This window comes from Culex pipiens, chromosome 3 (genome assembly GCF_016801865.2).
Source record: "Culex pipiens pallens isolate TS chromosome 3, TS_CPP_V2, whole genome shotgun sequence".
Classification (NCBI taxonomy): Eukaryota; Metazoa; Arthropoda; class Insecta; order Diptera; family Culicidae; genus Culex; species Culex pipiens.
This window is the reverse complement of record NC_068939.1, coordinates 91,083,143-91,109,461: the sequence shown is the minus strand read 5'-3', so window position 1 is coordinate 91,109,461 and position 26,319 is coordinate 91,083,143. Positions and strand designations below refer to the sequence as shown.

At 35.6% G+C, this 26,319-nt stretch overlaps 1 protein-coding gene across 7 annotated transcripts in view; it reads right to left on the bottom strand.

Moving 5' to 3' along the window:
* Positions 1-26,319, bottom strand: part of LOC120429201 (uncharacterized) — a 262,260-nt gene that overhangs the window by 204,160 nt on the left and 31,781 nt on the right. For 4 of the 7 annotated variants that reach the window (XM_052710536.1, XM_039594408.2, XM_052710533.1 and 1 more), the window contains 2 exons: positions 17,216-17,239; positions 11,014-11,451 (listed from right to left, as the gene is read on the bottom strand). The exons of 1 other annotated variant lie outside the window; for it this stretch is intronic. In XM_052710536.1, coding sequence (XP_052566496.1) covers positions 11,014-11,451; positions 17,216-17,239 — 462 coding nt within the window. The remainder of the gene's footprint in view (positions 1-11,013; positions 11,452-17,215; positions 17,240-26,319) is intronic. 2 more of the 7 variants (XM_052710534.1, XM_039594410.2) reach the window with 2 other exon arrangements.

Here is a 26,319-nt window from a genome sequence, read left to right as displayed (position 1 = left end):
TTGAACCGCCACGAGAGGGGTTGAGAAATTGCCCTGCTCTAGTACCATAACTTGTGGACGGCGGCCATCATCGTCGTCATCAGGAAGAGCCAAGTTTCAATTACATTAATTTAATAAAGTTTAAAGTGTCCGATCGATTTAACGGAAAGGTCGAACTGAGGCAATCAAGCGAACTGCAGTTTTTTTTACTCCAAGTTGCATTCAGTTGAGCTGCAGATTCAGCGATACCAATCAAAACGGTCGACGGTATGCAGCTGCCGGGATCTGTCACAAAAGATATGCCCTGTTCAACAAGTATTCAACCAAGAGGGCCTAACTTGTGAAGGAAAGAGTAATTAGAAAAAATGTCTCAATAAAGATTGCCACAAGACTTGATCACATAGCTTAGATCAATTAATCAATCTGAAAGAATCAAAGAAGGTTTAAGTGAGACAACTTATTACCGTTGTGTAACATTAGTACTGATGTGGTAATGTTATGTCATCGATCATTCTGGGAGGTTTTCATGGAGTGGTTGTTTTGATCAGTTTTGTCTTTTGTCTTTTGTCTTTTGTCTTTTGTCTTTTGTCTTTTGTCTTTTGTCTTTTGTCTTTTGTCTTTTGTCTTTTGTCTTTTGTCTTTTGTCTTTTGTCTTTTGTCTTTTGTCTTTTGTCTTTTGTCTTTTGTCTTTTGTCTTTTGTCTTTTGTCTTTTGTCTTTTGTCTTTTGTCTTTTGTCTTTTGTCTTTTGTCTTTTGTCTTTTGTCTTTTGTCTTTTGTCTTTTGTCTTTTGTCTTTTGTCTTTTGTCTTTTGTCTTTTGTCTTTTGTCTTTTGTCTTTTGTCTTTTGTCTTTTGTCTTTTGTCTTTTGTCTTTTGTCTTTTGTCTTTTGTCTTTTGTCTTTTGTCTTTTGTCTTTTGTCTTTTGTCTTTTGTCTTTTGTCTTTTGTCTTTTGTCTTTTGTCTTTTGTCTTTTGTCTTTTGTCTTTTGTCTTTTGTCTTTTGTCTTTTGTCTTTTGTCTTTTGTCTTTTGTCTTTTGTCTTTTGTCTTTGTGTTTCTGTACGGTTGTGTCACCTAATTAGCCTGTAATTTTTAATCTGATGATATCTCGAAAATCATTGATTCGATTTTCATTGTTAAATATGACACTTTTGTTTAATTTAATAATTTTAAATTTTCAAATCTACCTTTACTTTTGAAAAGGTTCACGAATAGATATTTTGTTTTCAATTACCCATGAATTGTTTCTTGTTTCTTGTTTCTTGTTTCTTGTTTCTTGTTTCTTGTTTCTTGTTTCTTGTTTCTTGTTTCTTGTTTCTTGTTTCTTGTTTCTTGTTTCTTGTTTCTTGTTTCTTGTTTCTTGTTTCTTGTTTCTTGTTTCTTGTTTCTTGTTTCTTGTTTCTTGTTTCTTGTTTCTTGTTTCTTGTTTCTTGTTTCTTGTTTCTTGTTTCTTGTTTCTTGTTTCTTGTTTCTTGTTTCTTGTTTCTTGTTTCTTGTTTCTTGTTTCTTGTTTCTTGTTTCTTGTTTCTTGTTTCTTGTTTCTTGTTTCTTGTTTCTTGTTTCTTGTTTCTTGTTTCTTGTTTCTTGTTTCTTGTTTCTTGTTTCTTGTTTCTTGTTTCTTGTTTCTTGTTTCTTGTTTCTTGTTTCTTGTTTCTTGTTTCTTGTTTCTTGTTTCTTGTTTCTTGTTTCTTGTTTCTTGTTTCTTGTTTCTTGTTTCTTGTTTCTTGTTTCTTGTTTCTTGTTTCTTGTTTCTTGTTTCTTGTTTCTTGTTTCTTGTTTCTTGTTTCTTGTTTCTTGTTTCTTGTTTCTTGTTTCTTGTTTCTTGTTTCTTGTTTCTTGTTTCTTGTTTCTTGTTTCTTGTTTCTTGTTTCTTGTTTCTTGTTTCTTGTTTCTTGTTTCTTGTTTCTTGTTTCTTGTTTCTTGTTTCTTGTTTCTTGTTTCTTGTTTCTTGTTTCTTGTTTCTTGTTTCTTGTTTCTTGTTTCTTGTTTCTTGTTTCTTGTTTCTTGTTTTTTGTTTCTTGTTTCTTGTTTCTTGTTTCTTGTTTCTTGTTTCTTGTTTCTTGTTTTTTTGTTTTTTGTTTCTTGTTTCTTGTTTCTTGTTTTTTTGTTTTTTGTGTCTTGATTCTGGTTTTTTTTTGTTTTTTGTGTCTTGATTCTTGTTATAAAATGTGTCTTGTTTTTTGTTCGAAGTTCTTGCTTTTTGTTTGAAATTCTTAAAATTCTAATTTAAGCAGTTTTTAAGGAATGTTTTTATTTATTTTTGAATAATAAGTTATTATGTTAAGATATGTTTGAAATCCGTTGGACAACTTAATTGGTACAATAACTACCAAGTCGCTGCCCCAATGCGTTGCTAATCGCTTAAGGCGTCATCCATAAAGTATGTCACGCTAAAATCGGCCAAAACCTGAAACCTGAAACCTGCTGTCCCTATTTAGACTGTTGTCCGAATTCGCCCCAGATGACGGTAAAGTTTATCAATCATTAAACTTTTTTTTATATATATTTTAAGACTGAATTTCCAGTATTCAAGAAATAGTCTAGCGTGACGTCACAGTCTCACAGACCCCCCCTCCCCCCCTTGTCACACTTTGTCACGCTTGTGACAACCCCCCCTCCCCCCCTAGAGCGTGACGTACTTTGTGGATGACGCCTAACCTACATCATCGCGGAACTCCTGGCAAAGTATAGTACTTCCAGCTAAACGAGCATTGATCACTATATTATTTAACATCGTTCCGATCAGCGCAACAACAGCAACTCCAGCTTAACTCCCCAGTGCGATTACTTTCACTTTCAATGCCGTAGCTCTTTAGCGGTTGACTCATAAACCTTAACTCTAATGTCGAGTGCCCAAGCCCACGCAAGGCTAATCCTAACCTCACTCTCATCGCGTGATGAATTGGCGAAATCGGCCAGTTCCTGTAACTGTATCAGCATGTGCAGAGTCCGCGATTTGTGCAAGGCAGACCACCAGGTGGTGTTGCATTTCCTTCCTTGGAGCGAGCTGCCGATGACCAACTCTGTGGAATGGAGTTGAATTTCTACGGTCGGCGTAATTTCACGCAAATAGATACCTACCTGTGTGAGTTTGCATGCATGCCAAACCAGACTGGATCGGTTGGTCAAGGTTGTCCACTTGCCGCATTTGTGGGATCCGGAAATGGAGGCGTAGATCAAGTTTCGTTCGGACAACGTTTCGTATGATTTTGTTGGCTACTGTCAATCCTAACAGAGGTCCGCTGACTAAAATGTCATAAGATAATAGGACTCCCAACCGAAGGCACAATTTGTCAGTTAATGTCTCGTTTAGAACACATAAACCAATAACTACTGATGCTATCCAATAAAATAGATCACATTCCTCCTACGCTCCGCCAAGGTAAACATTCAAATCGGAGGCACGTTCCGTGTCCAGTGCTCACCTTGCCAATGTGAATGCGGCAAACTCACGATCGATCAATCGATCTACCGTCGGTGCAGCGCGATGTCTGATCGATTGACCGAGCCGAATCGATCACATTGGATCATATTAAACAAATTTCCAATTCCGGCGACTGCATACCGTTTCGAACACCTTGAAGGATCGTTATGGTCAATGGGCTTCGACTCTCGCTAAACGGTTGCGGCGCATGCATTCACAAAGGCCTGATGTGTGAACTTGGAGACCCGGCACGATCCGAGGACCCAAGTCTGCTGCTGCTGGCCCCGACTGTGTAATTTTAATCAATCGAACTGTCGCTGCCGGACAAAAGAACGCTCGCTTTACCAGAGCATGACAGCAAACCAACTGAAAGGGGGAGCATAAACAGAACTTCGCCACATTAGCATATTATGGAATGTGCTGACGACTTTCCTGAACACCGATCGCGCTTCGAGTTCCCACTGGGCACACTTTGAGGTCAATGTCAGTGGACGCCAAGATCAACAACGTGCTAAATTGAGTTCGTACCTCTACCATGGTGTGGAGTTCGACTGCGGTGACAGGAAATCACATCACGCATCTTGTGTTGGCTGACAGGGGCCAATTAAGCGCGATCATGGCTAGATTTTGTGGAGGACAAAATATTCAGAAGTTTGGATACTTTGGAGGAAGTCGTTAGTTGGTGACGATCAATAATTTCTACGTTTTATGTTCTAAATTCATCTGGCAGGGTTGTTTTGTTTCATGTTGTAAATTAAAGGTATTGTATTCGGTGATATGATCTTGATATTCATTAGACCGATTTTTTCGTGACGGGACAAACTTTTCCCGCAGTTGTTTCAAAAAAGAAAAACGAATATTTTGCTTCCTGAATTAAGGTGAAGCCGTTGATCATTCGAAGAAAATTGATCATCACTCTAAAATGCTCTGTATTGAATTCAATTTAACGAATTGCGCCACCATCACAATCAGCATGTGCCGGTTGTTGCCTTCTTGAAGCCACTGAAGGAATTTTTGATCTAAATCAAATGCGTTTCAAAATTTATATAATTTTGTGGTACAGTCATTGACGTCCTAGTTGGCAATCATTCCATAACTTTACAAGGAATGGGCTAATCGTTACCAAAAAGTATCAGTATCAGTATTCTAAACAACTTGTAGAAGGAATTTTGTCAAAATATTGTCAGGGAAGCGAAATTTATATCATCGAACGAAAACTCATGGCAATGATAGAAGTCTTCACGTCGTCAAATTTTGTTGATTTGACAGGTACTTCTTTTCGTGACGGGACAACGCAGATATTTTTCAAAAGAGAGAATTGCTCGCGTTGTCCCGTCACGAAATGAAGCAATTGTCAGAATATCCTTAAAATCAGTTTTTTACACAAAATTCAACTCTCATTTATGATTTTGAATATAAGTTTTTATTCAAATTCTTATGAACATTATGTAAAATGCTCTTTATGACTGTTATTTAACATTAGAGGCAGTTCATCACTATTTTTTTTTTGTTGATATCGTTTTCAATAATCAAGGTATTTTCTCACGGTCATTGGAAATGGTCGTGGATAGGCCTAGGGGTTCTCAATTGGAGTGAAAAAGTTCAATTTATTGAAAAATTATGAATTTAAATTTTGGTTTTTAATCACATGATCACCCCTAATTCTGGCTCGATGCCGCCATCATGCGACCGCGTGCTCCGTTTGTTTGTCAACAAAGCTGCAGCTGGATGTCCACCTATTTCGTCGATCGTTGAGCCGACGGTCGTTTCCAGCGACCGAGTCCAGCTAGGAACTGATCGTACAATACAAAACCCGAAAATAGCAATACATGAAGCAAATCTCTTAACAGGCCAGTTTTAATAGACCTAAACTAAATCCTCTGAATGGACAAAAGGTCGAATGCCAAAAGGTCGATTGGAAAAATGGTCGAATGGACAAAAGGTCGCATAGACAAAACTTCGAAAGGACAAAACGTCGAAAGGATAAAAGGTTGAATGTCAAAAGGTCAAATAAAAAAATGGTCGAATGGACAAAAGGTCGAAAGTGGACAAAAGGTCGAATGAACAAATCGACGAAAGGACAAAACGTTGATAGGACAAAAGGTCGAATTGAAAAAAAAATACAAGACAAAACTTTTGATGTGAGCCTAAATACACAAATATTGAAAAGCAGTTATGGAAAGGTGATTTAATCGTATTTCCTAAATTTCACTCTCATATTCTTAAAATTGTTGAGGTCTTCTGAATATAAACTTGCCCCCGGATTGTTGAAGACTTTTTGAAAGGGGGGGGGTTAGAGGGGGGTTTTCTTTAAAAATATAAAGAAAAGCGATCGATTTTTTTTAAATATACACAGTAGCCTGTCCCATTTTGAGGTCATGTCGAGGAATTTCAGGTGCTCACTTCTTAAATGATAGATTATGATGTTAGGAACAATGTTTTCTTAGACAAGAAAAAATAATAAAATACTTTCTCGCACCCCCTAGTCAATTTACTAAAAAAAGTCACTTTTTTGAACAAATTTTCTAAAATCGCTTGGAATCAATACAAAAACTGCTTCGATCAGGTGTGTATTATCTTCAAACGATAGGTTTTTGTCCATAGATTAAGATGCACTATCAATATTGGACCAAAATTTAAGTTTTTGGACTCTCCCAGGCGGATTTGTGTCGAAAAAATCGCATTTTTTCGAAACTTTTTTCAGAAATGTTCATTTAATTTAGGGTAGCCTATTTTTCCCAGTAAAACCAATACATGCAGCTTGTAGGAAATTTCATGGCGAACATTTTTCCCTCTGAGAAAATCCAATTTCGACACTCCAGAGCCGAGATATTTGAGTTTTAGTGAGGAAAAAAGTGGCAATTTTCAAAATTTCTCAAAATTCAGAAGCAAGGCCTACTAATTACACGATGTAGCAAGCATATGTCTCAAAGGTCAGGGTATGCTTTTTTATAGTAATTTTGGCCGCTGAATCCGAATCTGAAATCAAATTTCGTGTAAACAGTGATGTTTTGGAGCTACACCCTTTTGGAATGTTATTTGCGTGTTTAAGAGGCAGTTTTTGTAAATATTGCTCGGTTTGTTCTAGAGGTCGTATCGAGGTGCTCCGATTTGGATGAAACTTTCAGCGTTTGTTTGTCTATACATGAGATGAACTCATGCCAAATATGAGCCTCTACGACAAAGGGAAGTGGGGTAAAGACGGGCATTGAAGTTTGAATTTTCCGAGGATTTCGAATATGCTATGGGACAATAACTAACGTTGTAAAATGTTTGTTCTAGAAAAATCGAAAAACTATGAGGAAAACTGCGATTGGCCAAAAAGTTATTACCGTAGGCTTATAGTCCATGAAATTCCCTAACTTTTGAACTAAAAGAGTATGGGTGTTGCTGACTGTTGCAAAAAGATATTGAGGTTTAAAAAAAACCATTTCTAACAGTAATTTGCAAAAGCTATGAGAAAATGTTAAACCAATCCTGGATGTCTATGGCTCATTCATTTTGAAGTGCTTCAAAAGACCTTTCGAATGCATCAAAGAGAGTTGGAATTGATGAAGTTTTTTTGTGTGTGTCCAATACCCGCTAACCGGTAGCGATATTATGGGAAAGTATAATTTGCATCAGACTTTGTATATGCCGAATGCTGATACAACTTATCTCAGTCCCGGGTATTAGGTGGTGATAGCCCTCACGCTGCTTCCAACGACCCGTTTCAGAATGACAGAGCTCCTTGCGGTCCAATTCCGAGGTCGCTGGGCATTGTTCGGCCCCGCCTGAACATAGAAGCAAGCATCTGAAGGAAACTCGATCTATATTTAGACTTCCAATCCCGTCAGGCAAATCAGGGATCAGCGCGTATTTATTATGATAAGGTAACATGTTTCAACACTACGGATCATTTCACTGCTAGAGTGTAAAACCTTTTGATGGCCGACTGCTTAGCGTCCCAGACCACCAATCCAAAGGCGTGAGTTCGAATCCCACCTGATTCATTTTCGTTTTTGTTCATATTCAAAGTTCAAATTTCTGATTCAAAATTTTAAAGGTACCGACCGGGATTTGATCCCTGAACCTTCTGCTTGTAAGGCAGAAGCCGTAACCATTAAGCCACGGAGCCGGTGAGTTGGAATTGATGAAGTTTTACTAAAATGCGAGCAATTATAAGATTTTTTATGTTTTTTGGACCTCGAACTTCAATGCCCGTTTTACCCCACTTCCCTTTGTCGTAGAGGCTCATATTTGGCATGAGTTCATCTCATGTATAGACAAACAAACGCTGAAAGTTTCATCCAAATCGGAGCACCTCGATACGACCTCTAGAACAAACCGAGCAATATTTACAAAAACTGCCTCTTAAACACGCAAATAACATTCCAAAAGGGTGTAGCTCCAAAACATCACTGTTTACACGAAATTTGATTTCAGATTCGGATTCAGCGGCCAAAATTACTATAAAAAAGCATACCCTGACCTTTGAGACATATGCTTGCTACATCGTGTAATTAGTAGGCCTTGCTTCTGAATTTTGAGAAATTTTGAAAATTGCCTCTTTTTTCCTCACTAAAACACAAATATCTCGGCTCTGGAGTGTCGAAATTGGATTTTCTCAGAAGGAAAAATGTTCGCCATGAAATTTCCTACAAGCTGCATGCATTGGTTTCACTGGGAAAAATAGGCTACCCTAAATTAAATGAACATTTCTGAAAAAAGTTTCGAAAAAATGCGATTTTTTCGACACAAATCCGCCTGGGAGAGTCCAAAAACTTAAATTTTGGTCCAATATTGATAGTGCATCTTAATCTATGGACAAAAACCTATCGTTTGAAGATAATACACACCTGATCGAAGCAGTTTTTGTATTGATTCCAAGCGATTTTAGAAAATTTGTTCAAAAAAGTGACTTTTTTTAGTAAATCGACTAGGGGGTGCGAGAAAGTATTTTATTATTTTTTCTTGTCTAAGAAAACATTGTTCCTAACATCATAATCTATCATTTAAGAAGTGAGCACCTGAAATTCCTCGACATGACCTCAAAATGGGACAGGCTAAATACACAGCTATGTTTTTGAAGACATTTTTTCTTAGGATCTATTGTGATGGTTGTAAAAGGATAGAAAACTTGCAACAATATTGAAGAAGCAAGATTTTTTTCATTTTTCGAAACTATTTAAATTTGGACTAATGTAAAAGTTTGTAAAATATTCCAACGATTTTTTTTAATAAAATAAAAAACTTAAAATTTTAGTAGTAGTATTAAAAATAATGGTAAAATTCTCAAAATCATTCAGACAGTCAAGGATAGATTATTGATTTAAAAAAAACTTTAAAAATATTATACATTTGAAAGAATGGGAAAACTCACAAAAATATTATGATAGTCAAGAAAAGGTTGTTTTTAAAAAAATATATACTTCCAAAATATTTCAGAAGTCAAATTTTTAATTTAAGGAACTGCTCACTTTTGAAAGAATGGAAAAACTCACTAAAAGATTTTGAAAATCAAGAATATGTTGTTTTAAAAAATAAAATAAATAATTCAAAAATATTTTAGAAGTCTAACTTTTTTTTTCAAGGAACTGCTCTGCCCATGATCGCATAAATGTCCCATATGCATTTTCATCACTTTTGAGTTATTGATGCAGTTTGGTTCAAAAACGTGTTCTCTTTCAAAAGAGCCTATAACATCCAGTACTTTATTCTAGAAATCAGGAGGAAATCCAGTTTTTTCGTGAAAATTTAACACGTAGCCTTATGTGTGGGACAAACTTGTTTAGCGTTTTTCTCAGCTTGCTGTTTTTGCATATGGGACATTTATGCGAACATGGGCAGTGCTCATGTTTGAAAGAATGGAAAAAATCACGAAAATATTACGAACTGATGTTTGAAAGAATGCAAATCTACTCAAAAAATGGTTTGGAAAATATTATTTTTATTTTTAAAAAATGATCATTACTAAAATGATGGATAAATTCACTGAAAAAATTATATTTGTTTGTTAGAAAATATTTTTTTAAGGATTTTTTAGAAGTTTAAAATTATAATTATTTGTTTATTTTTTTCACATTCGACCTTTTGTCCTTTCGACGTTTTGTCCATTCGACCTTATGTCTTTCGACCTTATGTCTATCGACCTTTTGTCGATTCGACCTTATGTCTTTCGTCCTTTTGGCAATACGGCGTCCAATATAGCGGCTGAATGGAAAAAAATACCAAAAAAGGATTTAGAAGTTCAATCAACTAGTCAACTTCTACTAATTTGGGGTCGCTGAACACAAATATGAGCCATAGAATACTCCAACGCACTCGGGAAATGTGAATTCTAAGATAATGGCCAATATTAAAACATAAAAAATTGGGGTAGCTGACTGAGCCCTAGTACTCAGGTATTTTAAAGACATCTTGGATTGCACATTCCCTGAGTACTTTGGAGTATTCTAAGGCTTATATTCGAGTTCAGCAACCCCAAATTTATTAAATTTGACCTGTTGACTGCCTGTTACATTTCTGTATAAAAATTTCCAATATTCTAGCTTCGCCATATTGGCCGCCATCTTGAATTGCACATTCCCTGAATACTTTGGAGTATTCAAGAGGTCATATCCGAGTTCAGCGATCCCAAATTAGTTAAATTTGACTAGTTGATTGAACTTAAAAATCCCTTAATGGTGGTTTTTCCATTCAGCCGCCATATTGGATGCCATCTTGAATATAACGCTTCCCTTTAAAAATCTGGAAAATCAACAGGCAAATTCGGATTCAGGAGGGAAGATTTAGTCTAGATCGATAAAAAACTGGCCTGTTACACGATTTCCTTCGAGACACGAAATGAGCACCTTTTTTGAATTCGTGTCTGACCAAAAAATTGGTGTGACGGGACAACGCAAACTTGCGTCAGTCGTAACTAAGAAGCATTGAAGGGGTTTTCGATTACGAAGAGAATCAAAAATATTATGAAAATCCGATTTCACGAACCATTGCAAACAAAACAATTGTAATGTTCCGTGGCAAGACAACGCTTCCATATTGCCCCTTTTTCAATGTCCTGTATAATTTTATTCCTACAAAGTCTGCTTTCATCAATATGAGGGCTTATGAAAGAGTAATTTTACTATTAAATTCCGTTTAGAATGATTCAATATCTGCATTCCATCCATTAATTTGAACATTTTTTTTAAATGCTGGCAAAATAAAAAAAAAATTCTGCTCACAGATATGTTTAGAATAGGAACATAGGTGTGGAAATATGTTTTTTTGTGGTTCAAATAGTTGGAAAACATGGAAAATTATCAGATCCAGCCAAATTTCAACTTGAAAAATGACTGCGTGGTAAACAAGTGCTAAGAATCAGTCATTAGGGTTTTTTCAAATCTGACACACAAAAGATAAATTATCCTAGAATAATAATGTTGCAAAAAATCAGTTCAGGTTAAAATCCATCATGTTTATTCCATTTGAATCGTAAACTAAAAAATATCCAACAAACACACCAGAACCATCACCAATCCCAATTAGTACCATTAAAAAAGTCAACCGACCTCCAAGTGACTTGAGACAATCAGGCTTGCATTCCAAAAAACCAAAATCTAATCAATTCATCACACCACAATAATTACCTCTCTGCCGGTAGGACTTGTCCCGGTAGAACGAATCCACGTGCTCCGATTCACCGGACTGCAGCGACTCCACATCGATGTGGTCGTTGTCCAGCGAGCCGCCCAGATCGTCGTACTGGTCCAGATCCCGGTCAAACTCCTCCTCGGTCGGATCCTCCCCGGTTTCGCTGTCCAGCTGACCTCCGCTGTACTCGTCAAACAGACTGTACCGACTACTGCTGCTGGAGGAACCCTGGCCGGAGCTCATGCTTTCGTTCTGGCTCGTCCGGGTGTCCCGCACGGACCCGCTGGCCAGCGATTTGGCCAGGATTTCGTCCACCGATGGCACGTGGATCTGGGGCTTACGCTCGGGGTGGAGTCGACGCTCGAGGTAGCGCTGCAGGATCTTCTGGGTGATCAGATTCTGGCGCTGGATTTCGAGCACCTGGGGATCTACGTCTGATGGGGGAGGTGTGGTGCGGGGAGGAAAGGGGAAAGAGGAGAAGGGTAGAGAAGAAGAGAAAAATGGTATGTAGCGAATTTTGGTAAGGTCTGCAGGTCACTTTGAGGTGGGACGGTTGACGGAATAGCTAGTTGCAGAAATAAGTGGGCAGTACCACAGGGGTGACATTTAAGCGAAAGTGTGACCTTAGGATAGGCTCTGACCGCTGCTTCAAACTGAATAGTCATAAATGAACCATAAAACCCATCGTCAGCGGACTTGTCAACGACACGTCATACTGGTTTAAAAAAAGCCAACCAAAATGGCACATGTTGTTTCGCAACCGAATTTATTAGGGGATTCACAGATTCATGCAAATTTATGGTGGTTTGGCAGTAAAATCATGGCAAGGAAGGTCCCTCGAAGCGTGCCAAACTGTTTGAAGGATTTGATTTACGACCGAGCTACAAAACCTGAGCACACCTGTTGAATTGAATGCTTTAGTTGGAATTTGGTCTAAATCTGTAGAATTATGATAATTCATTTTAAAACGTTGAAGCGTCCCACCAATTCACACATCAATAGCTCGTAAAATTTTAATTAGGTTGAATTTGAAGATTGTCGTGCATTTACATTTTATAACTGCTTTCTGGTTTTCAAGTCAATATTAGTTTTGCGTATAGATTCACTAAAATAAACTTCTCAAAAAGCTGCAAAGTATTGTACTTGACCAGGTCAGCTCGAGTTTTCGATCGATCGAACATCCATACAATTCTGTCCAGTTATTCGAGGTTAAAGTTTAAATTTTAACCACTATACCTTTCATTCTACCTTAAACTAGTACATTACTTCAAAGCCTACTGCTTAACCCTTGAAAGGCATAAATATTACTTCACACATTCAACTGATTTGGCCTGCCGTATTGAACCATATAAATTTGGATATCGTTATGCGTTGTTCAGTGTGCCTGTGGCTGCACATTATCAAACGAACCGGTTCATCAAATTGGTCATAGCTCACAGCCGTCATTACTGATCCAGTCTGGTCTGGTCTAGCATCGAGCTCACAGCAGCATCAAAACATACACATGGTTCGCTCTCTTCGCCCCGCACTCGGCGGCTATGATACACATTATAACGAAAACGGTTATCGTTTTTGAATGTGTCGATAGGGATGATATATTTTTCATATATGAGGTTTTTGAGATATATTTGAATATTTACTGGAAAGATTTTTCGAAACTGAGTTATGCCGAACTCCCCTTCTCTGAAAAACTTCAAAATTGATATGGAAATTGAAGTCTAATCAACTAAAAACAATCTGAAATGCATTCCCCTGCGTTTGTAATCATATTTAGCATGTTTGGGCTCGTATAAAATATTTTGATTTCTTGTGAAATTTCTATGTACAGTAAATAATTTTGTCAATTAGATAGATTCTTTGAAAACCAATGATTGCAAAACTGCTGGACTGCTGTAAAATTGAAAACCTGATATTTATTTTCATATTATTTTGAAACATTAAACAATGAGTTCACATTGCTCCGTATTGCACTTTAAATCATAGCTTGGGATCCTATCAATAATTATTCATATTCGTAATTTTTCATTAGCAACATGTTAATTTTTAAAATACGAAAATATCATCCAGATTTTTATTTACAAATTTCTCTCAAATAACGAGAAAAAAAAACATTAATGCCATACTCTTGTCTTCACAATGAACAATTTTGTTTTATAGCTAATTAGTTTGTGTTACCTCAGTGCCTAGTTGAATAAAAATGCCAAATTTTATTTTGATTGAAAACTTAATTTTATCAATTATATCACTTTTTCAGCTTGATGACTAAGCTTACATACTTTTGCATAGTTTTTATTACAATGATTGTTATGCAAAATCAATTATTTTCATAAATTTGACGAAATTTTGACGTAACTTCCATTAAGATGAAAAGCATTTTAAACAAGTCGCGCGCAGTTCTAAACTAAGATTTTGGTTGTTTATAAATATGGTAGAAACCCATCGAAATCCGGGAGAGCCCGAAGGTTTCCGGAACATCGCATTATATTTCGACACCCTACTAGCTATACTTTTTATAATTTGCAAAATGAGAGCAAAATAACGAATGGCTTTTATGTTTTTAATGTAGCACAATTCAATTTTAGAGTTTTTTTTAGAGTTTGTAATTATTTTAGTTTTGTTATTTATTTAAAAAAACATCAACGGTAAAAATACAACCCACTAAAACCCATTCAAAAACAATATTCGCCAAAAATCAATTTTTTACTTAATTAAATATTTTCAAAAAAATATTGGAAAAAAGAATTTTGAAATATCTGAAAATTTTAGTGTTGAAAATTGGAATTGTTTTGTGGCGTCATCCATAAAGTATGTCACGCTTTAGGGGGGGAGGGGGTTCTGACCAAGTGTGACATTGCATGGTATGAGTATAGGAAAAGCGTGACAAAGGGGGGGAGGGGGGTAAATTTTGGCTGATTTTAGCGTGACGTACTTTATGGATGAAGCCTGTGTGACTTTGCCAATGTTATAAAAATAAAAAAAATTCTAAGGTCAATTTTGTGACGCATTTTATAAATTTCGATTATACTGGTAAAGTAGTTAAAAAATGTTAATCACAAGCAAGTAGAAAAAGTGACCAAAAAAACATGAAAAAACAAACAGTTAGCTGATAGAATAAGCCCAATACTATCAGAAACAAACATCAACTAAACAAGATAAATGCAAATAAAAATACTAAAAATGAAAAACAAATACCATAAAACAGAAAAAAATTTGGGTATTAGAGGGTTAATATGAATTATAATTTACAAAATAAGGATTTTGTTGAATGTTTGAGTACCGTAAAACGGGGTGATTTTTACAGCCGAGGTGACTTTGATATGTTTGAGGTTTTTCCGCAAAATAAAGAGTCAAATTAAATACGTACGGAATGGTATGGAATCATACTGACCGTGGTAGAAAAGTGCTCAAAGTACCTCAAGAAGAACTTTTCATAAAATTTTGAAAAGTTAACATTTTTTTAATCATCTTAAAGTGTCATGATTTTCATAATAAATATGATTTTAAACCGTAAATGCATTTCGGAATCTTCTGACAATGATCTACTAGGAAAAAGTAAAATAAGTTTGTAAATAAAAATATTATGTGTTTTTGAAACATAATTTGAAAAAATCTCCTAATTTATATGCATTTTCTGTAAAACAAATTTCATATAAAATGTCAAAACTTTAGATTAGCCTTTGAATTCAGTAAAAAATGTAATATAAATCGTTGCCGGGAAACCGTGGTGTAGGGGTAAGCGTGATTTCCTCTCACCCAGTCGGCCTGGGTTCGATCCCAGACGGTCCCGGTGGCATTTTTCGAGACGAGATTTGTTTGATCACGCCTTCCGTCGGATGGGAAGTAAATGTTGGCCCCGGACTAACCTAAAGGTTAGGTCGTTAGCTCAGTCCAGGTGTAGGAGTCGTCTCCCTGGGTCCTGCCTCGGTGGAGTCGCTGGTAGGTAGTTGGACTAACAATCCAAAGGTCGTCAGTTCGAATCCCGGGGTGGATGGAAGCTAAGGTGTAAAAAGAGGTTTGCAATTGCCTCAACAATTAAGCCTTCGGACACCTAGTTTCGAGTAGGAATCTCGCAATCGAGAACGCCAAGGCAATGCTGTAGAGCGAATAATTTGATTTTTGAAATCGTTAATTTTCTAAACAAAACTAGTTTTAACGAATTTAAAGCAAAGTTCTGACTTTTTGACAATTTTACCAAAAAATTATATGTATTTTGTTAAAAAGTTTATAAACTTAGATAACTAAATATTAACATCAATGTTTTTCTTAAAAAATATATCAGCAACCTAAGTGATGGTAAGTTTCAAGTAAAAGTTAAGTTTAAACACCTTAAATCTGATTTTAACAGGAAAACCTATGACTATTAAAGTCACTCCGGAATTCGAACTAAGAATTTTTAACGTAACTGTTTTTTAAGGGGTTACATATATGTTAATGGGCAAAAATGTCAGAGGTTGTTTTGAGCACACACTTATTTTTTTATAAAATCTGTTTTCAGGGCATTAAAATATACATTTTTATGCATCTATTAACAAAACCAATTTGAAGACATTTGGTTGTTTCATTGCCGAGATATAACTATTTGAAGTCAGCAAAAAAAAAAAAGAAAAAAAACGATAAATTTTTTTTTATCTTTTTCATATAAAATAAAAAAAAATCGCCACTTTTTGATTTTTGTATTTTTAAAAAATGCAAAATTTAAAATTCGGGCTTCGTCATGCACACGGAATATGTCTTGCGAGTCTTTACCTCAAATTTAAGCCAATTTGGTCCATCCCACCTCGAGATATCGTGGCAACCGTGAATCAACTCGGTATTTAGAGAAAAACGATCACAAAGTTTGACAGTTCATTTTGCGCATGGCAATATTATTTTTATTAAACTTCTAAACTAGTTAGATGAGCGAGCATTATGGATATTTCTGCAAAAATATTCCAAAGAAAATTCTATTCATCAAGGGTATTTATCAACTGAGGCACAATACTGTCCAATTTATGTGTTCCGTTAAGTCAAGTTTAAGTGAGGACGTGATTTGCATTGATCAATCAATCAATCATAGTAAAGAATGAAAGACAATCATGACAAGCATAACAAAAATGTGTTTTATTGAAAGTTTTAAAATGTTAACTGAAAAAAAAGCAAAAAATACAATAACTTGAATGTGCTAAATTGAAGATCAAAAAATAACATGAAAGTCCTCAGTAAAGTAATGCAAATTTGAACATCCCTATCCAATCCTAAATCTCCCCCTTCCTCCCATCCACTCTTCCCCTGCAAAGCCGCCCAACACAAGCGCACCCCCAATGCAAATGTAGGTGTGTGTAGATCGAAAGCCGAGAAAGTGTATCGATAATAAGCTGTGTGCTTTTTCATGTCATATAAAATGCATAATCTCCGTTTTCAAATCGCTCTCCACCGAATCTCACACGCCAACTCCGTCGACTCCGAACTCCGGTCCACCTGGGGTGGTGGGTGTGGAAACCCCGGCCAAACCAGCGTCAGCAGTCTGCAAAGTCTCTGATGGTCCACACGTTTCGTAACCGATTCAACCTTGCCATCTCTGGCCGGATCATCTCTTTTAGTAGTGCACTGTAAAAATCAACGTTTTATTTGACTTTTTCAAGTGTTTAAGCAGAGAAAGAGCCCATCTCCACAGGCCAAATGGGTTGGCCAATAGGTTATCGTCGTCGGAATTCGTCCCACTCCCAATCAATTTGGTTGAGGGGATACCCGGAAGAAAGTTTTGCCCGGATGGAAAATCTCGATTGCGTTTATGGCACTTTAAACGTTTCCGACGAAATGGCTGAATTTTGGGCATTTTTAATGACGACTAAAATCGCACCTTAATGGACCAAAATCGTTTCTCCAAACATTCAAATATTTGGAATCAATCGTGAGAGGTGGACCTCAACATATTTAGGAGGGGCAAATGGCGCATTTCGATAGAGTGATATCAAAACTGGGTCATCTTTTGGTCGATCGATCGATCACATAAGCCCCAAATTGAGTCGATTAGCATGTCTCGCAAAAGAGTAAAAAGAGTGAGAGTGTGGACTAAAATAGCAAGCTTCAATGTTTAGGTTAGTAAGCACTACTGTAAGCATTTGGCAAAGCATTTTGTGTACTTCTTCTTCTTCTTCTACTTTACTAAACTACTTTTAAACAGATTGCAAATCTTTCAAGAGTTCGTGTGCTACTCACCGTAGGCATGATTGCTCTTGAAACCTGAAACGAAAATTAACAGCTTAATAAAAACAAACACCTTTTCGACCGGCACTAAAAAGACGGTGCTCTTGCTTGGAGTAGACGGAGTGTGCTTTTGAAACAAATGAACTACAACTGAAGCCGAGGATGACTGTTTTTTGTAAGGGTTTTGTGTCATAATCAGTAGCAAGTCTTGAGGGTCCAGTCCGCGTTGTCGATTCGAGTCGTTTGCTTGAGAGGTAATGTGATCCTAATCTTAGACAGCACAATACTATTAGCGTGTGTGTTTTTTACGATCTAATCATGATCGTTTAACAAATTTTCAAGCAAATTGATAGTGTTTTTTTATTTTGTAGAAAAAAAGCCATTTAATATGTGTGTTTAACAAAGTGTGAATTTGAAGCTTATTTATAATTGATTTGAATTTGTAACTTATTTTGCAAAAGAGTGCTAAGAAAACAAATGTTTAGTTGATGATCAGTAAAGTTTATGACGATGCAACATGTTGATATAGATTATGAGATTTTCAGCACTATTTGATCAACTCTCTTTGTTTGCGTCAATCGACTTTTCATTGTATGTTTTCATTTAGAAGAAGAAACATGGCCAATCAAAGTCCAAATAAACCATTTTGCATAATTGGTTTCTTCATACAAATTTGGGTGCTTTCCATACAAAAGTTCTTTTTAAATATACAATAATGTGTATATTGAGAAGAGATTTTCTTATCGATTTGGGGTCTTCGGTTATGATAAACTATTCACAAGAAATATGTACACGAAAAAAAACATTTTGTTAATTTTTGCATATGTTTTAGTGGAAAACAAGTGCCAACTGTTGTGCTATAGCGCATGACGGACGTTATGTTTTTCGCAAAGCTAAGATTTTTTTTTTTAAATATTGATTTTTGGAAAATATTAAAAAAATCCCCCACAAAAATCCAAAAATCTTTTTGGATGTAAAATTGAGTTTGGTTTGGAATCAAAAGTTACTCTGACATTTTTTGATAAAACGCACCGTTTTTGAATTAAAGCCATAAAAAAACATAAAAGTTATCTTTAAAAAAGTGGTCATTCTGTTCCATTTCAGAAACAAATATATTTGAAATACATCTCTAAAATTTGCATTTTTGGACATTGTTGATCCGACCTTTAGTTGCTGAAATATTGCCTTGCAAAGATTTAAAATTGCGCAAATTGAGCTCTTCTCCAATCAAATTTTCTCAACCATTTGAAAAAAAATATTTTCAGATTTTTAAAATCTCAACCCTTTTGAAATGTATGTCGCAATTTTTGAGTTTTGCACGAGTTTATCTTACAATATCAAAAATCCGACCAAAATTTGCCAAGATATCATCGATTGTAGTTTGAGGGCCGAATGTATAGCATTTAGGAAAACTCATTTTCTTAATATGAATTCTTGGCAAGACCAAAATAGTAGAAAAATTTCTCAGTTTTTCAAATCTTTTTCTTCAGAGATAGACGAGAATAGACACAACATGAAAAAAAAGAAAAAAAATCCTGAAAACAAACGAAGATTTGTGAAAAAACAACATAGTTTTGTAAACACAGCATTTTGAAAAAAAAAATATCATTCAAATCTATGAGAAATCCTTGATCAATTGATATTTGCGAGATTTTTAAAAATATTTGCCATTGCTATCACAATATTTGACAAATTTCCGTTCGATTGATTAAAAAAATCACAAACAAAGGTTTTTTTTTTTCAAAAATACATAGTTGAGTAAAGACATTTTTTAATTTATCGATATCTATGAAAAATTACCGATCATTTGATATCTTAATTACAAATACAAAAAAAACACATTTTTTCTTCAAGAACGCATAGTTTTATATTGATTTTTTTCCCCAAAATATATCTCCCTTCCTCCGCGTGAAAAGTTGTGGAAAACACATCTTCGATAACACATATTTTACAAAACTTAAATGCTTTTGAAGTTTCTTGTGTATTTTTATATAATGCATACAGTATTTTATAAAATGTAAATTGAAATGTTATTAAAAAGATAACTTTTTTATAACATTAACACTGGAACGCCCAACGCATGTCAAACTTACACGGACGCCCAAGCCTCCCAAAAAAGTTGGAACGGTAACTTCAACTCGCTGGTTCTCGGGCATAGCTCAACCATTCGGGTCGATTCTTGTTTCCAGGGATTTGTAAGAATGTTTAGATGATCCTAAAATTTGGCAGAACTTGATTTGAACAAATCCCTAATTTCTGCGACTAAAAACATCGTTCCAACTATTTCAAAAAGACTGCCTCCGCGGAATTTTTGGCGAATTTTATTTTACACGCGAAAAAAAAAGTTGGAACGATGTTTTTGATCGCAAAAATTACAGATTTGATCAAATTGAGTTCTGCAAAGTTCTAGGATAATCTAGGCATCCTAACAAATCACTGGAAAAAAGAATCGTCTTGATTGGGTGAGTTATGCCCGAAAACCAGCGAGTTGAAGTTACCGTTCCAACTTTTTTGGAGCCTTGGGCGTTGGAATGTTAAGTGCAAATATTTAATAATAATACTTTTTTATGGTGAAGCCGTCAACCAGCCCAAGAGAAAATTGATCATCATTCAAAAGTGCTCTTTATTTCATTCATTTTAACAAATATCTGTACCAAAATGAATCAGCATATCGATGCCTCTATGCTCTCTTGTACTAAGCCTGATGGTTTTCCTATCTAGTTAGCATAAGAGAGCACAGAGGCATCGATATGTCGGTTGGACCCCTCTTGAATTCACTGAAGGAATTTCTGTTCTAAACCAAGTGTGTCTCAAAAATTATGTAAATTTGTGATGATAATTTATGTAAATTTGTGATTGATAAATGATGATTTCCATAACTTTACAAAGAATAGGAAAATCATAGCCAACTTGTAGAAGGAATTTTGTCAGAATATTGTCAGGGAAGCAAAGTGTATATCTTCGATCGAAAAATCAGGGCAATTATGGAATTCGACACCTTTAGACAGTTTAACGAATGTTTGAAAATATCATAAGATTATGTTTTATTTCGGTTTTTGACCGCAGGCAATTTTTTGCTTTTTTTTTAAAAAAAGCCAGAAAGTTAAGCAATTTGATTTCCTATTTTCTATTAAGCGTCTGGAAACTATTTCAAAACATTTTCAAACATAATTTTGCCATCGTCATCTTAAGGGGTTACATACATGTAAATCGCCAAAAATGGCAGAGGTTGTTATGAGCACACAATGAAACTTTTTTTAAATCTGTTTTCAAGGCATTAAAATATACATTTTCATTTAATAACAAAACAAATTTGAAGACATTTGGTTGTATCATTGCCGAGATATAGCTATTTGAAGTTAGCAGTTTCAAAAAACGGGTGCCACGATATCTCAACACTGCTTTGACCAAATCGGCTCAAAATTTTGGTGAAGCCTCATTAAACCGGTCCCGTGTGCATGACGAAGGCCGATTTTCAAAAAGTTTATTTTAAAAAAAAGATAAAAATATTTTTATGTTTTTCATATAAAAAATCGCCAGTTTTTGATTTTTGTATTTTTTGAAAATGCAAAATTTCAAAATCGGGCTTCGTCATGCACACGGGATATGTCTTGGGAGTCTTCACCCAAAATTTCAGCCAATTTGGTCCATCCCATCTTGAGATATCGTGGCACCCGTAAATCAACTTGGTGTTCAGAGAAAAACGCTCACAAAGTTTGACAGTTCGCTTTGCGCATGGCAAAATTTTGAGCTTAAATCGTCTGTTACTCACTTCAATCATGAAATATCTTTATGAAACTTTCAGGAGTGATTGAAAATCATCTTTTAAGTGGATTTAATAAATTTCTGCATTATGAAATTTTAAGATTTTCTACATGTATGTAACCCCTTAAATATTCAGAAAAAACAAATCCTGCGTCCACCTGCTACGCAAAAAAAAAACAACCAGATTGATTAATTTTAGTGACAACCATGACCTTTTGCCAAGGCACAAGAATGTTTCAATTTATCACTTCAGTCAATAACAAGAAGAAGAAAAACACGACCACAATCATCATTTGCGACCACGGAATCAATAAATCTCCCGCTGATCGCGTTTAACCATCGCGCATGTGTTTACCTCGACCGGTACTGAACATCTAAACGACCTTAAGTTAGGCAACTTGAAGAAGTACTGAGCATGGCTTGCATGGTTAGAACTTACATCTTAGTACATTGCACTTGGGGTAACTGCACACACTTTCGTCATTAGATGAAGTTCGTTCAGCTCAAATTAAGAACTGCTTGAACATCCGCCCACTGACCCTAACTGGAGACCACTCGATGCGGTTGGTTGAGTAAATAATTTCGTTTTCACACGTGAAATTACTCACCGTAAAATATTTCAACCGTTGATGGTACCACTTTACCGGTTCGGTTGGTCTTTATGTGGGCTTTATGTTTTATGAATTTAAGTTTCGTTCGGCTCTCATCACGGCTGGTGGGAAAATTAGCCAAACGGAAAATCGGATTCTAAAACGAGTGTGGTTAGTGGCGCTGCAATAAATCACGCTGGGGTGAGAAGTTGTTGGTAATGAAATTGACATGAGACTTTGATTTGCCCACAAGCAATTTGTGATCTTCAAACAATTGTGTGTATTGACTTTTGATCAAATTACATACAAACTAGAATAACTTAAAAAATAATCTAAGTTCGAAGAAAACTTGTACAAATATTTTTAAATTTAACCATTTATAGTTATACGTTTTTTCCAGACCTCCCAATAGAAACCATGAAGAGAAGTCAGCAACCTCCAACAACACACCGCGGTAACAATAATCGAAGCACGAGCCAGAAAAAAGCTCAAAAATCGACGATCATTAAATCCAATTACCGAATTACCCCGGCCAAAAGCTTCGGCGTCTGGTGCTTTGAACCCCTCAGCCGTAGCAATCTGTGGCCAAAGTAGAGGTTAGATTAAACGGCGTTGAGCTTTGATTGCTAGTTGTTGCTACTAAACAGTGGTTAATTTTGGGGTAGAATTTCCAGAACGCATTAAGCACACCTGGTACCAGGTGCTTGTTGCTTAAGTAGAATGGTTTGGTGGGGTGTTTGCTTTTGAATTGCATTAAGACTTGGGAAATTTTCAGAAAATCTTAAAAAAGGCTTCCAAAAAAATTGACAAAAGCAAAAATACCAAACAGAACAAAACATGATTTAATTTATACATAAACAAAATGTTATTCAAGACTAAGCACAAACTATTTGAACATCGATGAAGAAGAAGAGAAAATCCCAACTTATTCATAGACTACGAAAAAAAGTTAAAGTAATAAATATAATGTACTGTCATACATAAATTCCGAAAAATAGGCTTTTTACAAAATAAAGTAATAACATGAAGCAAAAAAAATAGAGGAAAAGGCAAGAATTGAGGAAAGAGAGAAAAGAAATGTAAGGAGAACATAAAACAAACAAAAATTTGTTCCAAAATCAAAACAAAAACTATAACAAAAGGCTTTAAAAAAATGTAACCTTGAAAAAAAATCAAAACGTAATAAAGCTTAAAATAAAGGCACAATAACTGTTTTATTTTTAGATTTTCATAAATGTAAAGCTTAGGTAAAGATAATTTTTAACATTTTTCATCCAGAATAAAAAAACCTGAACTTAAGCAACACTGCTAAATTTTTAATTATATTTACTAAGTTTGACCTAAAATATCTTTTAATTCTTTTTATTATTTTGGTTCATCGTATGTGTAATTATTTATACTTTAATTTAAAGTAAATAGCATGAATTCCATTCATGAAAAATAACAACCATGTAGCAGACATCAAACTGATGCAACAATCGTTTTTCTAAAAACATTAATTTCAAATTTACATATTTGTACGAAAAGCTTGAGAAGTAAGAAGTTAGAAGTAAGAAGTAAGAAGTAAGAAGTAAGAAGTAAGAAGTAAGAAGTAAGAAGTAAGAAGTAAGAAGTAAGAAGTAAGAAGTAAGAAGTAAGAAGTAAGAAGTAAGAAGTAAGAAGTAAGAAGTAAGAAGTAAGAAGTAAGAAGTAAGAAGTAAGAAGTAAGAAGTAAGAAGTAAGAAGTAAGAAGTAAGAAGTAAGAAGTAAGAAGTAAGAAGTAAGAAGTAAGAAGTAAGAAGTAAGAAGTAAGAAGTAAGAAGTAAGAAGTAAGAAGTAAGAAGTAAGAAGTAAGCAGTAAGAAGTAAGAAGTAAGAAGTAAGAAGTAAGAAGTAAGAAGTAAGAAGTAAGAAGTAAGAAGTAAGAAGTAAGAAGTAAGAAGTAAGAAGTAAGAAGTAAGAAGTAAGAAGTAAGAAGTAAGAAGTAAGAAGTAAGAAGTAAGAAGTAAGAAGTAAGAAGTAAGAAGTAAGAAGTAAGAAGTAAGAAGTAAGAAGTAAGAAGTAAGAAGTAAGAAGTAAGAAGTAAGAAGTAAGAAGTAAGAAGTAAGAAGTAAGAAGTAAGAAGTAAGAAGTAAGAAGTAAGAAGTAAGAAGTAAGAAGTAAGAAGTAAGAAGTAAGAAGTAAGAAGTAAGAAGTAAGAAGTAAGAAGTAAGAAGTAAGAAGTAAGAAGTAAGAAGTAAGAAGTAAGAAGTAAGAAGTAAGAAGTAAGAAGTAAGAAGTAAGAAGTAAGAAGTAACAAGTAAGAAGTAAGAAGTAAGAAGTAAGAAGTAAGAAGTAAGAAGTAAGAAGTAAGAAGTAAGAAGTAAGAAGTAAGAAGTAAGAAGTAAGAAGTAAGAAGTAAGAAGTAAGAAGTAAGAAGTAAGAAGTAAGAAGTAAGAAGTAAGAAGTAAGAAGTAACAAGTAACAAGTAACAAGTAACAAGTAACAAGTAACAAGTAACAAGTAACAAGTAACAAGTAACAAGTAACAAGTAACAAGTAACAAGTAACAAGTAACAAGTAACAAGTAACAAGTAACAAGTAACAAGTAACAAGTAACAAGTAACAAGTAACAAGTAACAAGTAACAAGTAACAAGTAACAAGTAACAAGTAACAAGTAACAAGTAACAAGTAACAAGTAACAAGTAACAAGTAACAAGTAACAAGTAACAAGTAACAAGTAACAAGTAACAAGTAACAAGTAACAAGTAACAAGTAACAAGTAACAAGTAACAAGTAACAAGTAACAAGTAACAAGTAACAAGTAACAAGTAACAAGTAACAAGTAACAAGTAACAAGTAACAAGTAACAAGTAACAAGTAACAAGTAACAAGTAACAAGTAACAAGTAACAAGTAACAAGTAACAAGTAACAAGTAACAAGTAACAAGTAACAAGTAACAAGTAAGAAGTGAGAAGTTAGTTTGAAGATAATTCCTACGTGGCTTTCAAGAACTAAACACATCAAATTAGCCACGAGACAGTTTCAACTCTTCACACTTTAGACGTGACCGCCATGAACCCAATTAAAAATAGAGAAATATTTGTCCTAGCTCGACATCAGTTACTTTAGGACCAGTGAAATCCCCAAAGCCGGTTATACCTTTCACTGCTCCAATTCATTGCCGAAGGTAAAAACTATTAATATTGGCCAGATTGGCAACAAGATGAAAGTCGACCGCTACTGCCTTCGTCCACCACCTACGCCAAATCCGCAACTTCCAGAGACCTTTGTGCCGTGAAGGTCTTACTAACCGCGTACACAGACCGGCCAAGATATTGCAGTTTCATAACTGCATTTCATTGTTGCACACTTCCGCATCGAATGCTCTAAGCGCTGTGCTTACGAATTTCTCTCGTTGAACGAAAATTCAATTAAAGCTGGAACTAGACTCGTGAAAGTCTCAGCGGTGGGTCTCCGAGGGAAAATCAAAGTCTGCCCTGTTTAGCTTTTCCCAACAAGTCCCGGATTGAGCGCAGATGGCCTGCAGCTCCTTCGCGGATTTTGCACTGAAAATTTTTATTCAAAGCAATCATGTTTAAATATCACGGAAAAATATTGCGTTCTTTTTTCCGTGCACGGAGTGAATGCACTTTACAGATCAAACCTCCTCCAACCTGTGCGGAAAAGGTTCCGACCGTTTTTCTCGGTGGCTCGGAGGTAATTTCTTACATGCGCATACTTTTGACACCTCGGTGAAAGTTGATTCTTGGCAGTGGACCAGTTTTGGAGGCTCACCTCCACTCTGTTTGGTGGAACGTTGTTCGCTGAAGCGTTCTCCGGCTCTCAATCTCTAATAGTGGACGACCTTCAGCGATCCAGTTTCGGATTTTTGGATGGTTTTGTTGTTTTTGTCTAGAGTGAGAATCGCTGCATTTTTTGTTGTTTTTCACTGCATTCCAGAATAAGTTTAACGGTTGCTGATGATGGCACGAGCCGGATAAGGTTAAGTCGACGTTGTCGCTTTTTGACGTTCCGAGAAAAACTGCGTTTTAATGTTTGACCTATGATAAACAAAAACAAGAGCACGCAATGTAAACAATAACAAACACGTTTTGTTTGCTTAATCATTCTGTGCATTGTCACAAATTTTGGCTGAATTTGGTTGCCGGAGTACCGAGTTATAATTACAGATGTTTACGGTAGTCGGGCATGTACGTGTGTCAAACGCGTTCTGACCTGAAATCTCTTTGGTCAGTTGTCGCATTTACAGAAATTTTCACGACAAGATCGAACTTTCTGCACGGAGTTTTTTCGGTTTTTATTAAATATCTTAGTATTGAAATCGAATTTTGAGGATCTGTGAAGGTCAAAAGGTGAGGCATTGTGAGCAGCACAAATAACGTTCTTAACTCAATTTGTTCCGAAATGCTCGTGCGACAAGAAAGCACGACGGTGACGAATTATTAGATATTTTGTAAACTAATGAGCATGAGCATGAGCATGAGCATGAGAGACCACCCATGGTTGCCCCTCCGTTGCTGAACAGAACCGTAATATCCTTTCAGCACTACTGATCATAGGCTTCGACGATTCCGTGGTGTTTCTCTTATCAACAGCATGTATGAATGCGCTGAAAAGATAAAACACCATGATTGCCAAAACAAGATCAGTTGCGAATAGGTAACAGTCATTGGCCACCAACGGCGCCCGCCATGTCAGTTTGTAGATCTCGATTTTAAGGGACGGGAATGTTAGTTAGCGCAGGTTGCTACTAGGGCAGCTGATTTACTCTGTGCTTAC